The 16358-nt window shown below is 33.2% G+C and overlaps 1 protein-coding gene across 2 annotated transcripts in view; it reads left to right on the top strand.

The window, feature by feature from the left end:
* Nucleotides 1-4138: 4138 nt before the first annotated feature.
* LOC126831480 (uncharacterized) overlaps nucleotides 4139-16358 on the top strand; it is a 29600-nt gene continuing 17380 nt past the window's right edge. The window contains exon 1 of one of the 2 annotated variants that reach the window (XM_050561999.2): nucleotides 4139-4297. In XM_050561999.2, coding sequence (XP_050417956.1) covers nucleotides 4257-4297 — 41 coding nt within the window. In that variant the 5' untranslated portion in view covers nucleotides 4139-4256. Of the gene's footprint in view, nucleotides 4298-13731; nucleotides 14004-16358 lie in introns of those variants that run through there. The other variant, XM_050561998.2, reaches the window with a different exon arrangement.

The raw sequence follows: 16358 nt of genomic DNA, 5'->3' as shown, positions 1-16358 counted from the left end.
ACCTCCCAAGCTTAAATCTGGAATTTGTACGGGTACGCCAATGTGTACACGGGACATGGGTATTTGTCGAGCGATCCAAACGACTATACGTTGTCCCTTGCCAGGCCCTTAGTCCTGAACCACTGACAAGGAGGAACCACGTCAGAAAATCCTGATGAATTTTCTCGGCCAACTCGGGGATCGAACAGGGGAACTCCAGGTTAGCGAGCCAACGTCTTACTCACTGACTCACCATGCTTCTCCACACTTGAAAGAATCTAAATGGACACTAATGGTTATTTTCTTAGACATTGCAAGTGATTTTCAATACATGGATAGATAAAGACGTTGACACAATCTATGTTCTGGTATATGGAATTTTGATTCCCAAATGGCGTGGCTCAGACAGTACTAGTTGGAAATGCATACAACTATCATGTATTGTTCTCTTGTTAAATTCAAAATGAAATAGCTTTAAACAGTATGTTAAAGTTTAGGTTAACAATTAAACTCAACATCAATAAACTATTTTGGGGGGTAAATTAATAATTGAGGAAGAAAATGGCCTTTATGATGTTAAAAATGGATAGGGCCATTTCCTTGATAGAAGCCAGGTTTACCTAATGGACATTTTGTTATGCCTCTAAAGGCAACTAAGTAAATTATTTTCATAAATTCTTCTTTCTGTCTTCACATTTTCAAGCTCAAGTTTGTTTACAAACTGATGATAAGGAACATTTCTGCCAGCTCAGCTACAAATTTTGAAAAGATTATGTTATTCTGATGAGGACACTATAAGATATTATGCTATGTTGAGATAAACAAGGATTTTTCAGCTCATTGTCTAAGAAGTTATAATGAGAAACTAGAAAAACAAGATTGGGATTATCTGAATATTTTAAAACCAACCCCCAAATCCAGCCACTCGATTGGATCATTACCATGTTTTTCGAGTTTGCAACACTGGGTTTCCTGGGCATTATATTTGGTGTCATCTATAATGTGGGCTGGATTTAGATGAAGAGAGGCCCTGTTCTTATTCCAATCACCCAACCTCATGACTAGAGAAAGATCAAAGTGTGTTTTTAAAACAAGATGAAGATGATGATGACAGATGTTTACGATTATGTCTGCAGTGCAGGCAAGAAAGGCTCATAAGCCTTGACTCCCTAGATCTTGAGGCCCTGGGCTTCAGTCTGTCAAGCTAAAAGTAAATCCGGCAATTTCTATAATATGTTTAAATAAAAAATATTTAACGGACCTACTAAAAACAAGTCCTTAGAAAAACTTGCAAAATGCTGTAAATAATATGAGTATTTAATTCAGCATCTGGAGATTCAACTCCACACAAAGAATATGTAAAGGATAATATGAATTAATAGCTAGATTAAACTCTGTTAGGATGTGCTATTTCTGTGACTAAAGAAGTTATTAATGGATTTCTTAATGGATTAATGATGGAATATCACATGGTGAGTATTAACTTTTAAATAAATCATTTTTCCAAATGTGCCAAAACAACTTCAATGGTCTAGTTGAAGAACGGAACATTGAAAGAAGCAATTTATTATAAATAGATGTATTTATGATTTGTATTTAATTCTTTGACAATATATATTTTTACAACCTTTTTCATCAATAGGCCAATAGGGAGGCTGATGTCCCCCTCAGGAGTCGCAAAATTAATAAATAATGCATATTATTTAATTGCACATGAACATTTATAGTTTTGAAAAGATATCTATATTTTTATGGATATACAATTACTGAGTTTAATACAATGTGACGTTTCGATGAGCATACTCTGGTCTTTATCCCAGCAAACAGGCTACAGAATCACCCAACATATCAACAACATGTAAATAGAATCAAGAAATTACCATTTTGAGTTACAGTTGTCCAAGGCTAATGAAATGCTTTTTATACGCCCACATTGAAATGTGGTCGTATATTGTCGTGTCGTCGCCCCTGTCCTTCCGTCCGTCGGTCCGTGCTCTAGAGGCTAAAGTTGATATCCGATTGACTTAAAATTTATACACAGTGTTTAAGTTCATGAGACGAAGAAGCCTGTTGATTTTCAGCGATTTCCGATAATTACTGCCAAAAAATCTTGTGGACGCTCTAGAGGCCAAAGTTAATATCCGATTGACTTGAAATTTATACACAGTGTTTCAGGTCATGAGACGAAGAAGCCTATTGATTTTCAGCGATTTCCGATAATTACTGCCAGAGTTATGGCCCTTGATCACTTCAAAAAATCTTGTGGACGCTCTAGAGGCCAAAGTTAATATCCGATTGACTGCAGATTGATACACAGAGTTTAAGATCTTGAGACGAACAAGTATATTGATTTTCAATGAATTTTTATGACTTGGAACAGCTAAATTCATGATACAGTATTAAAAGTTTTGTATACAAAACGTTAGCATGGGGCAGAACTTTATAAAAACTAAACAAATTCTAATGGTTTTCTGAGTTGTTGCTCTTAATCAGATTTTAGTGTATTATAACCGAAAAAAGTAAAAATATGCGACAACTCTTGTTGACTGCCCGGACGATTTAGCTGCTGTGGGCGTATGTTTCATTGCCTGGCAACCTATCTTTTGCAATGACTGGGCTAATGAACATGGGTTTATGCAATAAAGTGTGTTGAGGGAAATTTTCCCCTGGACAGCAGCACTATGCCCTACTCTTATTACGAATTCCAGCTTGCCAGCCCCTCCGTTCTGCATCACTGGCAAGGGGAAATCAATTTGGAGAATCCGTGGGACCTTTATCCACCAACACAGCAATCAAACCTTGGACTTCCTGGTTTGTGAGCCAGCGCCTTACTTATTGAGTCAAATTAGCTCCGAGACTTGAAATTAGCTACTTTAAGTGAATCAAGGATTAGTTTGAGTTTGATTTTGTAGGTACTTCATGGCAAAAAAATATGGTTGTCTTTTTAATTTCTATGATAAATGTTTTTTTATTTATATAGTCATAAAGTAATGGGTAATGGTAATTAATTACTTTCAATGTAATGGGTAATGGTAATGAATTACATTGCTAAAAATGAGAAAGTAATTGTAATGATTACATTTAAAAGGTAATGGGAATGGTAATGTAAGGCAATGTAATGGCCCCAGCCCTGGCTCCGAGGCAAAGCATACATTTATCACACGTGTCATAAATATAAGTTGCCTTATCTGAATATCTTAGTGACAAACCAGTTGGGCTATTATTGAAAGAAATACCCAGAAAAAGAATGGGGATAAATAAATGTGGTAGCACACAATGCTTTTTTGTCAGTCAGCTTTGTGTGCATAGAGAAAAAAGAAATAGACCGATTCAGAGATGGCACTCTAAAGGGACATTTTGTAAATACATGTACATGTATATAGAAAAAAGTTGTTACAGGAATTTACTAGAAAAAATGTAACTGAGCAATAACATTTAAAGGAGCTGCATGTACATACTAGCTACTCCTATTTAATTCATGTCAAAATAAAGTGTCATGTTATTTTACTTATCTTTACTACCCAAGGATCTGGAAAAGTTGTTATATTACTCAAGTTCTGGTTGATGTGAGGAATTAGCCAATCAAATGTTCACGCCTCCCTATACTATTTTATGCAGGCTACCCATATATGCTAAATAGGAAATATTTTCTATAGAGATATCCTTCAAATACCCTTATTTATTTTTCTAATAATTTAAAAATAGCTTGCTCCAATGTCATCCCTCTCAGCAATATTAGCGACAAAGCGAAGATTTACTGCTGATCAGTTTGGACTTTTGAATTACCACTGTGAAACAGTTTGTTATTTTGAATCTCTTTTCTTTTTATCTGAATTTATTCCAGAACATATATTGCCAAGTTTTAATTAAAACCATGTATTTTTAACAATACTGTAGAGCCTCATACCATGTGGTTTGTCTAGAATGAGTTATCCCTTGTAATTTAGAATAAAGTAATTTCATCTTGTCTTTGTCAGGCTAAATTCAGCAAGAAATACAATAAAGTAAAACACATTCTTGACAAAAAAATACAGTAAAGTAAAACACATTCTTGACAAAAAAAAACCCAACAAAAAAGTAGAATGGGATGATTCTTGTTTGAGCAAAGTGTCCCTTTAAAATAAATGTTCAAATACCAAAGCACGTGATCAAACGGGACTTCAAAATGGCGCACGTCAATATTTGGTGTGACAGATTGGCGTTAACAACTAACGGATAGAAATAGTATTAAAAAGTAGATTAGAAGGACGCAACCATGATTGAAATGCGTTAATTAAATGTTTATGATGCCAAATGTCAAACTTAATAAAAGAAAAAGGTAAAAAGAACTTATGTTTATTTTTTATTCATTTCTATATTCATATTTTTTTTTAAAAAAAATGAAATAAATGTGCCAACAAAGTAAAAAAGAAAAAGGTAAATAAATGAAAAGATTTCAGTTTATATCTTTATAACATAAAATACAGCACAGAATTAAATGTGATAAATAGTTTTATTTATAATTAACTTTATTCACCATTTGGAAGATGAGGTTATTTAATTAATTATTCTGTTTAACAGTCTATTAACCCTACTGGTACCGTATATAAATTATATTTTTAATGATTGTGTATTATTAGAAGGGTAAATTTGTATCAGTTTAAGAATAGTGTATATTATTATGTGAAATGGAAAGTGTACTAGCCATTGGACAATGAAACCCCCATGCAGAACAGATGATAAAATAAATTAAATAAATTTCAATCTTTTGAAATAAAACAAAAGTTATATTTATGCCAGATTCCAAACTTGTTGTATTCCCAAGTTTGAAATATATCATTAACCCATCATTATTGTAATAGTATTAATATTTTAATTAGATTTAATAACTCTTCTTCTAAAATCAAAAATTTTTACTATTAGTATTAAAATCCATTTTTTCCCCAAATTCATTTTTTTTTTGTATTAACTAAAAATGGATATTAGTGGTAAAATTAGAAGCATGATAATTTCGTCTATATTTTGATAGAAAATGGAGTAATACCCGCTGAACAGAAATACAGACTTAATAGAAAAATTCATAATGTGCTTAATGGTTAATCCCCGACTGGTTGTCGACTTCATAACTTATTTATTGTTATACATTTATTATGGTAGGCTACTGTTTACAGCTTCTATGGGAAGGTTTAGGCTAAAGAAAATTTGTAAGGAATTAATACATTCACTGACATTCAGTCAAATAATAGTTCATGTGTTTATAAGTGCTTGGTATAAAATCTGAAATTCAAAACCCAACATCAAAAATTGTTTATAATTATTATGTCTTCAAATATTTATGGTGGTCAGTTTGAAAAAAAGGTTTATTTGTTTGGATCTTCAAATGGAACAAGAGTCCTTTTTATAAAATTAAATATGACTGAAGATTTAGTTGCATGAATTGCTAATCTGCTAAGGTACATAATAGTTTGTTTGATCTTTCTAACTTGTACCACAGAGATTAGTCTCCCCAACAGAACCCACCTCTCTCTCTCTCTCTCTCTCTCTCTCTCTCTCTCATTTAAATACCCTCTAAACAAGTTGGCTAAATGATTCAAGTACATGTTATGTTTGTACATGTCATATAGATAAATGTATACTAAGTTATTGTTTGTTGAAATAATAGCACTCACATGTAGTAACAAAACGGTAATAGTATACATTTTAGTCTATAGTCTATATCACTATTGTATTCTTAAAAGACCTCCAGTGTAGGCCTAACCGAATTTCATTGTCATGAATTAATTTTGAGTTAGGGATTAAGGCTCTTAAAGAAGCATTAACGTTTTCATGATTTATAGCATTCAGTAAAAAAATAAAATAATTTTCAATTTCTGGTGATCACATGTGTTCAAGTAAGATTAACACTGAAATGGATCTACAATATAGATTCTTCATACCTGTATCCATATGAGGCTTACACATTAATTATGCAAGTCGCTTCATTCTATATAAATATAAGTCGGCCACTGGTCAGTGCCTAGAACATTAATAATATAAGGTTAATTATAAAAATTATATAAGGTTAATATAGCATTTATATTTTAGTTGAATGTGATAATTTGTCTCTTTAAATGTGCCCCAACCAACTTGTATCCTCATTTTCCATGTACACAATTTAGTATAAAACAGCTTATTTACGTTATTGAGAGATTTAATCACACCACCTGTTATGCCCAGTTACAACTACATGTATCTTCTATTATTCGGGGGTGGGTGGTAATGGTCTAATGTATGCACTTTAGATCATAGGATCTGTCATCAAGTGGTTCCTCCCACTGCTAAGAGACACCACCAGCTAGCTAGCAAATTAGTGAAATAAAATTGTACCATATGTTAGTCTCAGAATTTAATTAGTCTGTGTCAAGTAGACTTGAAACTCTCTCTAGTAGATGTAAGTGTGCCTTGCCTTGTAAACAAAACCCTTATAACTCTTAAATGACATGGTGGCTGGAATGACCCAGGCACAAGGTGTATAAAGTGTATAGACATATTATCCATGCACTTAAAAGGATGAAATGTGGGACAACAATTAACACATGGAATCCAAAATATATCTGGAAGTGCTCCTTAAATTTTAGAATTCAATCAGAAATTTGGAATCAAGATGATAAAAACATGCACTTGTCCCTTTAAGGAATCTTTAGACGTTAGCTACATTTAAATATTTATACAGTAGACAATGATCTTTATGATTCTAATTATAAATTAACTAAAAGGCCATTCAGTGCAACAGAATATAAGATTATAGACATTTTTTGTATGGTTCAGTGATTTTCTGAACTAAGATCATTTTTTATTTGTATATATTATAATACCTTCTAGTATATAGAATACTGTCAGTAATAATGTTTAATCATGTATAAAATATAATTATTTATGCTCAAAGATCAATTTTTTTTAGATATCAACCATGTTTGCAATTTATTTTTATACACCCAAAATTCAATTTGGTCGTATATTGTCATCGCCACCGTCCGTCCGTCAGTCGGTACAGCTGTAGAGTCTATTTGTATATATTATAATACCTTCTAGTATATAGAATACTGTCAGTAATAATCTTTAATCATGTATAAAATATAATTATTTATGCTCAAAGATCAATTTTTTTTAGATATCAACCATGTTTGCAATTTATTTTTATACGACCAAAATTCAATTTGGTCGTATATTGTCATCGCCACTGTCCGTCCGTCAGTCAGTACAGCTCTAGAGGCTAAAGTTAATACCTGATTGACTTTAAATTTATACACAGTGTTTAAGGTCATAAGATAAAGAAGCCTATTGATTTTCAACGATAACTACTGCCAGAGTTATGTCCCTTGATCACTTTGAAAAATCTTGTGGACACTCGAGAGAGAGAGAGAGAGAGAGAGAGAGAGAGAGAGAGAGAGAAATGGGGTTTAACGTCCACTCGACACAAACTAGGTCATTTCGGGATTAACATATGGTTCAATTTTATTTTAATAATTTGCTTGCGTGTAGGGGTCTTTAGCAGTTGGAGGAAACCGAAGGACCCGGAGAAAACCCATGAGGCTGGACAGACTCAATGACAGAACTTATGATACAGCGCGCACATGCTAACCATTCGGCCATCCAACCCCCCAGCCCCTGAAACTTATACACAGTGTTTAAGGTCATGAGACGAAGAATCTTATTGATTTTCAGCTATTTCCAATAATTACTGCCAGAGTTATGGCCCTTGATCACGTGTGGATGCTTTAGAGACCATAGTTATCATCTGATTGATTTTATGTTCATACCCCATGTTTACACCTACATATAATTGTTTTGATTGACTTTAGATTGATACACAGAGTTTAAGGTCTTGAGACGAACAAGTATATTGATTTTCAGTGATTTTTAATAACATGAACAGTTAATCCATGATGTTAAAAGTTTTGTATACTAAACATTAGCATGGGTCAAACAAATTCTAATGATTTTCTGATTATTACTTAATGGGCTGTTACTCTTAATCAGATTTTAGTGTATTATAAATATTTCATTACTGACAAAAGTAAAAAATATGCAACAACTCTTTTTGACTGCCCGGACAATTTAACTGCTGTGGGCGTATGTTTCATTACCTGCCAACCCATCTTTATGATTACAGTGGACTCTGTCACATCCGATCTCTGATCACTCCGGATTGCTGTGACATGGTGCCTCAAATCATCACATTCATCGATATCATGCCACTTATTTATTTCGATCATATATGATGAATTCTTTGTGTGAAGTACATGTACCAGTGTACATGTGTTATTTTATAGTAAACTTGCTAATGTGAACACAAAATAGATCAGTAAATGTTCTAGAATGTTTCTTCCACTATGTTAAAGATACATTATGGGAGATTAGATTAAGAGCTGGTAGTTCTCACTATAATAGTTAAGAGTGTATCCGCGAGAAGACCATGCAAAAATCGCAAAAAGTGCTAAGATGGGGGGTCGGAAGTTTTTGATCAAACTTATGGTATGACACCCCCTAGGGGCAAGAGGTAACATGCTGAAGTGGTTACAGTCTGGTGTCGCTCTAAAGGACTGTACGGGAATTATTCATTTTATGGGTAAATTTGCGGTTTTCACATGTGTATTTATCACCCTTTTTAAGCACAGACTGCATTCTATGGTGGAATAGCAACCTTCTAATTTTGATCCTGTCTGATAAAGCGGCTAGTCAACTTCCACCCCAGCACTAATTTGAAAAAATAAAATCAGTACATACTAATTTTGTGTGGACTTGTTATAGTGCAGAAAAAGATACACTGTAACTTTTTCTTTCATGGTCACAAGTAGAATTTCTTTGGATGGTTTTGAAGTGCTAAGCACATAGTATCCATAGGTGTAAAAAAAATGACCGGAATGCAACATACTTAAAATATACAGCTTATTGAAAAGTGCTAAAATAAGCTTTTGTGATACATTTTTTTGCAAATTTAATTAGAGAAATAAAATTTTTGACTTTTATACATTTTCATCATATCCATAGCCATTATTTGTACCATGTTGCACTCTATATAAGTGTGTATTTGTATTTATTGTATATTTGATATTGTCGTATTGTCCCTTTAACATTTGTTGTATTGTCTCTTTAAGATTTTATTTTCAAACAGGTTACCGAAAATGGCTACAAAATGTTTAATTTCAGAGCATGTTTCCACTATTCATTTTGGGACACATCCACTGATTTCTACAATACAGAAATGTGGAAGCTTAAATATTAACGGCAATGAAGCCTTGCGTCGAAGTGGGTGACATTGACCAGTGTAGTATGGTAGCTACAGCTCTCGGGCACCGTCAGCTGCACCTTCAGGGCCGGATTTAGAATAAGAGAGGCCCTAGGCGACCCCCTGAACAGGGCCCACGACATGGATCTTGGGGCCCTGGGACAAGCAACTCGGTGAATTTTTCATTTTCGTTGGATTATTTTATTTAAAATAATGTCTATTTGAGAGTAATGGATATGTTTGTTGAGATTGAGCATGTCGATACTCCAATGGAAGCTCGTGGACAACTGCGGAAGCCAATTCCCGTCGACGCCAGATGAGCCATGAATGATTACAGGCCTTTGAAAGTATTTTTTTCAAGATATTTTTATAAAACAGATACTAATGTATTTTAGGGCTGGTAGTAAACACCATATGAATGAAAAGGAAAACAAATTGTTAGGTTTTTTTTTATCTACTACGGTTAATTATCTCCAAAATAGGGAAATTACAGATTAATTTCATGGGTTATTGTTTCCTTTATCTAGTTTTTGTCAAGTCGATTCTGGTCATTTTTATTTTTTGTATCAAATGTTGGGAGGTTGCTTGTTCACGTGAGCATAAATTTTTTAAACCCACCCCATGAAAGAAGTAGCTATGGGGAATTTAGACAGGCGTTGATATCCAGTCCGTATACAGATCTCGTTCGCCAGAATCGTCTGAAGTTAATATTGTGGTAACAGCACTGAGTCATCTACAAACTGTGTGAGTTTGGTCTTTCTGCTACGTATAGTAAAGGTGTAAGGACTTGCCAAAGTTGGTATTTGAGAAAAGATGGATTTTGGCAATTTCACCATATGAAAAATGTTTTTTCAATTTTCTCAGTCAGGAATTGAAAGATTTATCTAATATTGCACATTTATGTGTTTTGTCACTATCCCAACTTATAAACCAAATTTGGTCAAAATCTGTGATTGAAGCCTTAGCACCTTCTGCATGGTTTTCTCGTGGACACGCTCTTAAAAACTAGATAACGTAATGGGAATTTGCTGAAAATTTCAGTCAAATTGATCCACACTGAACAGAGTATTTAGCGATTGAATTTTGGGCCTAGCTCGATCATCATTACTAAAGTCGGTATGATAAAAAAACATAGTCTCAATTATCCATTTTTTTATTTAATCAGAAGCAGCAGACCTGGTTCTAATCCAGTAAATATCGCAGGCTAAGGATGCCATCGAGAGTTGATTATGGTCTGGATAAGTTAATTTAATGTCTAATTAATAATTTAGATAACATTTCAGGCCTCAAGAAAGACCTACAATTGGCAGATTTAGCTGTTGCTTAATGTACATTTAAAATATTACTCTTCATATGGCCATGTATACAGTACTCATTAAGAAAAACTTAAAGGATAATATTGGTGTCAGCGATTATCACATTTGTGATAGAACTGGCTAAACACGTTCCAAACATAATTTTAACACAGAGATCATTGCTAACATAGATGCGTAACAAAGATTTGAAGAAATGGAAGTGACCAAAGCAAAAGGAAAAACCTGTGTTATCCTTCTATATAACTGACTGAATTGACTCACTAGATAAAACGAAAAAAGTATAGAATGAATAAAAACAAGGGAATGTACAGGCTATTTCTATTTTTCTGTTATCTAGTTATTTACATTTTCCTTCAATACATCAAGATGGATGTCTGGAATTAACAGTATAATATTGTAAACATAAAATATCAAATAACACAAAAGAGCAAACAATATACAGAAATTGACTGTCACTAGAAAAGAGAATTCTGTGCATTACCATGTTTTTATTAAGAATAGAATGAATAAAAACAAGGGAATGTACAGACTATTTCTATTTTTCTCCTTTTCCTTATCTAGTGACATTCAATTACTTTTTTGAATTATCAGATATCCTTTCACATTCTCATATAACAACTTTGGTCCTTGAAGTAATTATTAGTGAGCAGAAATTTGCCTGTGTATCTATTATTGCTCGTTACTTCAGTCAGTTATATAGAAGGATAACTCGTGTTTTCCTTTTGCTTTCATCACTTCCGTTTCTCCAAATCTTTGTTATCGTAGCAATGATCTCTGTATTGAAGTTATATTTGGATCGTGTTTAACCAGTTCTATCACATGTGTGTTAATGGCTAACATCAATATTGTTCTTTAAATATGAATTAGGTCAGAGTACTTGAAACACGGATGAAAAAGTTTATTTCCATTTTTTTAACGTTCATATATATCGCAATAATCATTAATTGTCAATCTGATCATTAAAGCCTTGGAGTTGTGAACATTGGATGTGTGAAAGGAATGGTTTAAATTCTGTTCAGTATTTAAAAAGATATGAAGAACTGAAAATTTGTCAACATTCAGTATTCTCTGCACAGGTTATGGTCAAAGTAAGCCACCTATAAAATTCACTGAAACCTTTTGATGGGCCTCTTTTAATTCTGTTTGAATCAAATGTTAGTTAAATATTATATAATCTATCTGAGCACATTTTAATATGGATTGAGCTGTGAAAAATTAAGATATTGTGCCCTAAAAGTCTGGAAGTGACACCAGAAATGTACCAGCTAGATGTCTGTATGGAAACAATAACAAATCAGATGGGACTAGGAAAAAATTTATTATTAAATTAATGTTTATTAAACATACATTCTGCAAGAGCTAAATCTACCTATAGCAGGTCTTTCTTTAGGCCTGAAATGTTATCTGAATTATTAGGCATTAATTTACTTATCCAGTCCATAATCAGCTCTTGATGCCATCGCTACCCTATGATATTTAGCGGATTGCAATACATTTATTGAAAAATAATTAAATGTAAAAATGGATAATCAAGACTTTGTTTTTCATCGTACCGGCTTTAGTAATGACGATTGAGGCTAGCCTAAAATTCAAAAGCTAATACATGTATCTTGGTTCAGAGTGGAGAAATTTGACTGAAATTTTCAGCATATCCTATTTGCATTATTTATTTTTTAACTGTCAACTCTTTATCTAATCTCCCATAATGCCCCTTTAAAAATACATTATGTAAGATTTAGATAAAGAGCTGACCGTTCTTGCTATAATAGTCAAAAATAGAAAATGTAAAGTGAATATACTGAAACTTTCATTCAAATTACTTTATTCTGATTGAATTTATCAGTGTTTGAAGTTTGTAGTGTAGATTGTTCATTATCATAGCAACGGTACTTAACAATCGAGACTTAGTCTCGATTATCTATTCTATCACCAAATTTTAAAATATAGTAGGTGTTCTAATCCAATTAAATTTTGGGAATCCGAGAGAGTTACTTATAGGCATCTCATGTGAATAAATTTCTAAGTAATAATTTATATAACATTTAAAGTAAAAGTAAAGACCTCCGATAGGCAGAATTAATCCATCTTTAAGTATACAGCTGTGTTTTGTTATGGTCATATTTATTTACGAATCCTGATAGACTAGCAATAAAATGAAATAGGTGAGAAATTAGCACCTCACTCAGTTTACATTCCATAAAAGAAGTTATTTTATAAATGTTTTACTTAGATTATCACAAATAGAATTTGATTATACGTTTTTGTGTTAAAAACACTAACAAATTGGATCATAAATTTAGACAATGCAAACGATATTTTTGGTTAAGGAAATGCCCAAATTTTACTGATTAGAAAACTTTTCAAGTGAGAGCTCTCTATTGCCCAATGTCAAGGTTAATTATATCTTACAGTTATATGTAATACACTTACCTACTGAAAGAGTCTTACTTTAAGGTTGTCATAGTGCTAATCAAACCTACAATAGAGATTATTATAATCTGTGTTACTGAGAGAAATAAAGACTTCATATTTCATTTAGCATGTGTTGTGAAGACTTAAAAACTGTGTTACTGAATAGTTTAAATTTTGTATGTAGTGAATTTCTTCATATCAATTTTGATAAAAGACTGAAAAGATATACAATGTGAATTTGTTTTAGATACTTTGTAATTTTAATTTGTATGCAATTTGCAAAAGTTGCAAAAGCAGCTCTGCATTATATATGCTGTTTACCCTGTGATTTAAGGAAAGCCGCCTCGATGATGATGGTTATAGGCAGTAATCCTTTGCGTTGAATAATGTGATCATTAATTTGTGTTTTTAATGATAAGATTGTGTCAAAAGTAGAGGACTTATTAATAAACCATCTGGAAGGCACTTAGACAACATCTAAACAGTCTGCGTATGCTCGACTACAAACCAAAAATCAATAACATTATTGTATAGAGCAGCAAATTGATAGCTAATATAAAACAGAAATAAAATACAGCGATACAAGAATTTGGCAAATTATTTTAAGAGGATATTTTCCAAAGTGGGTAGATGTTCTATAAATTTGAATAATTTCTGTTTTCTTGGATTAAAAATAATAACAGAATATTTGGACGGTGGATGAAGATATTAATTGTAGTTCTAGTCGATTTGACATTTAGCAAGAAAATATATCTGCATTAAGTGTTTTGTTTGGATTAAAACATCTCTAAGCTACTTTTGTAAAGACTTCTTGAGTCTTGACTTCTGATTACAGCTGCTGCTTCTGTGACCTTAAAAACTTTTTCTTTTGCCTGCCTTTAGCAGAAATTACAGCTGATCTTGACATTAAATTCAGTTAATATGGCATCTGCACGTTTACCTGATCTTCATGTTTCATTTGGAAGTACGAACAATCTGGCATCTCCGAGAATACCAGATGTATTGGTGTCAGCAGATACCCCTTATAGGGGACGGATGCTCAAATATGTGTAGGTCTTTTTATCATTCTGTAAAATATGATTTAATTTTACTTTGCATTCATATCAAATAACCAGACAAGAATGTTATAGATTACATAATATAAGTTCTGGTGGCTCTTTCAGCGCCAAATTTGAGGTTAGGAAGCTGGACTAGGTTCTATTCCTGACGTAGACCGCAAAAAAAACATTGGAACTTTTTTTTTTGTCCCAGCCGTTCGAAGAAAGCAGTGGACTATTAAAATGGGTCTGTCCCTCCATTTGTCCGTCACACTTTTTGGAACACAATATTACAATATTAACTCTCCTTCTAATTGAGCTGAAATGTTCAAACTTGGTGTAGGTGTTTATTAGGTGAATGCCTTGATGGAGATCGAATATGAGCATTTTCTGTTCAGAGGCTAAGCAGAGATAAGCAATTTGATTGGTTGATGCATTGGGACATGATAACATTATATCAATACCTTGACTAAGTTCGATAATGAGCATTTCTGCTAAGGCTAATCAGAGACTTCAATCTGATTGGTTGAGACTTTGGAACACAATAGCTTTCCTTCTAATTGAGGTAGAATGTTCAAACTTGGTGTAGACATATATTAGGTGAATGCCTTGATAGTGTTCAATCATGTGCATTTACCACTAAGGCTAAGCAGAGATAAGCAATTTGATTGGTTGAGACTTTGGAATCCGATAACTTTGGTTATAATTGGATGAGAGTGATGGGACTCAGAGTATAGATTCATTATATCAATACCTTGACCAAGTTCGATGATGAGAATTTTCTGCTTAGGCTAAGTAGCGATAAGCAGTTTGATTGGTCAAGACTTTGGAACTTAACAACTCTTCTTTTAATTGAGGTAAAATGTTTAAACTGGGTGTAGATGTTCATAAGGTGAATGTCTTGACTAAGTTCAATGATGAGTATTTCTGCATAGGCCAATCAGAGACTTCAATCTGATTGGTCGAGAATGGAACACAATAGCTCTCCTTCTAATTGCGGTAGAATGTTCAAACTTGGTGTAGACATATTTGAGGTAAGTGCCTCGATAGTGTTCAATCATGTGTATTTTCCACTAAGGCTATGCAGAAATAAGCAATTTGATTGGTTGAGACTTTGGAACCTGATAACTATGGTTCTAATTGGATGAGAGTGATGATGAGAATTTTCTGCTTAGGCTAAGTAGCGATAAGCAGTTTGATTGGTCAAGACTTTGGAACTTAACAACTCTTCTTTTAATTGAGGTAGAATGTTTAAACTGCGTATAGATGTTCATAAGGTGAATGTCTTGACTGAGTTCAATGATTAACATTTTCCGCTAAAGCTAAGTAGATTTAAGCAATTTCATTAGTCAGTGCTGTGGGACAAGATAACTTTAATCTAACTGATGTAGAGTGATGAAACTTAGTGTATAGTTTCACTACCAGGTACTTCAAAACCTTGACTGAGATCGATTGTGAATATTTTCTGCTTAGACTAAGTATAGATAATCCGTTTGATTGCTCGATACTTTTCAAAAAGATAAAACATGCAAAGTGTGTAAAGTGTATAGAAAATCCTCTAAATATCAGTCTGACAATAAGGTCTGGTGATGTTTCTTTCGTGCCAAGTGTCCAGCTTCCAAATCAGTCAATTGGGAGATTTGATTGGCAATAGGAATAGATTTGATTAGAAATGGGGAACTTTTCTAGGCAATGGTTAGCTTTGGTAGGCTATTGTCAATTTCATTGGCAAATGGTAGGTTTGATAGACATTGGATAGATTTGCTTGACGATAGGCAATCAAGATGTTTCGCTACATATGCAGAATGAAAACTCAACAATATCTTTCCTCTCTGTCTCTGTTCCACTCCCATTAGATAAAAGAATTTAGACTATTAAACAGAAGTAATTCAATACATCAGGCCAACAAAGTTGCATCCACACTGTGCACAAGCTTTCATTGGTATAAAGGATAAATATGTAGTAAATATCCACAGCTGCTGTGTCAAAATGCAACATAGTAGACATATACAACCATAATTAATATGTAGATACCATTTGATATTTATTTACCACTTTAGATACCATACCATTGTGTATTGGAATTCAATAGATCATGGCCTTCACTGAAACAGATTAAGGCCAGTTAGATTGTTAGTGAAATCTGGAGAACAGATTGCAATCTTTAAAGAATGCCAGACTACATGTTTTACAGCTGTAGAGAATATGGAATCTACTGGCAGTCAGTAGTGATAAGGTTTCTGCTATAAGTCATAGATATGTTTATACATTATTACCACTGTATTGAAGCCGCACAAAACACCAGTTGTTCTACTACTACATTTCTTCTCTATCTGTGCCTTCAGTTTATGGAAAAACAAATCAATT

The sequence above is a fragment of the Patella vulgata genome, chromosome 9 (genome assembly GCF_932274485.2).
Source record: "Patella vulgata chromosome 9, xgPatVulg1.2, whole genome shotgun sequence".
NCBI classification, from domain to species: domain Eukaryota; kingdom Metazoa; phylum Mollusca; class Gastropoda; family Patellidae; genus Patella; species Patella vulgata.
This window is presented reverse-complemented; position numbering and strand designations above follow the sequence as displayed.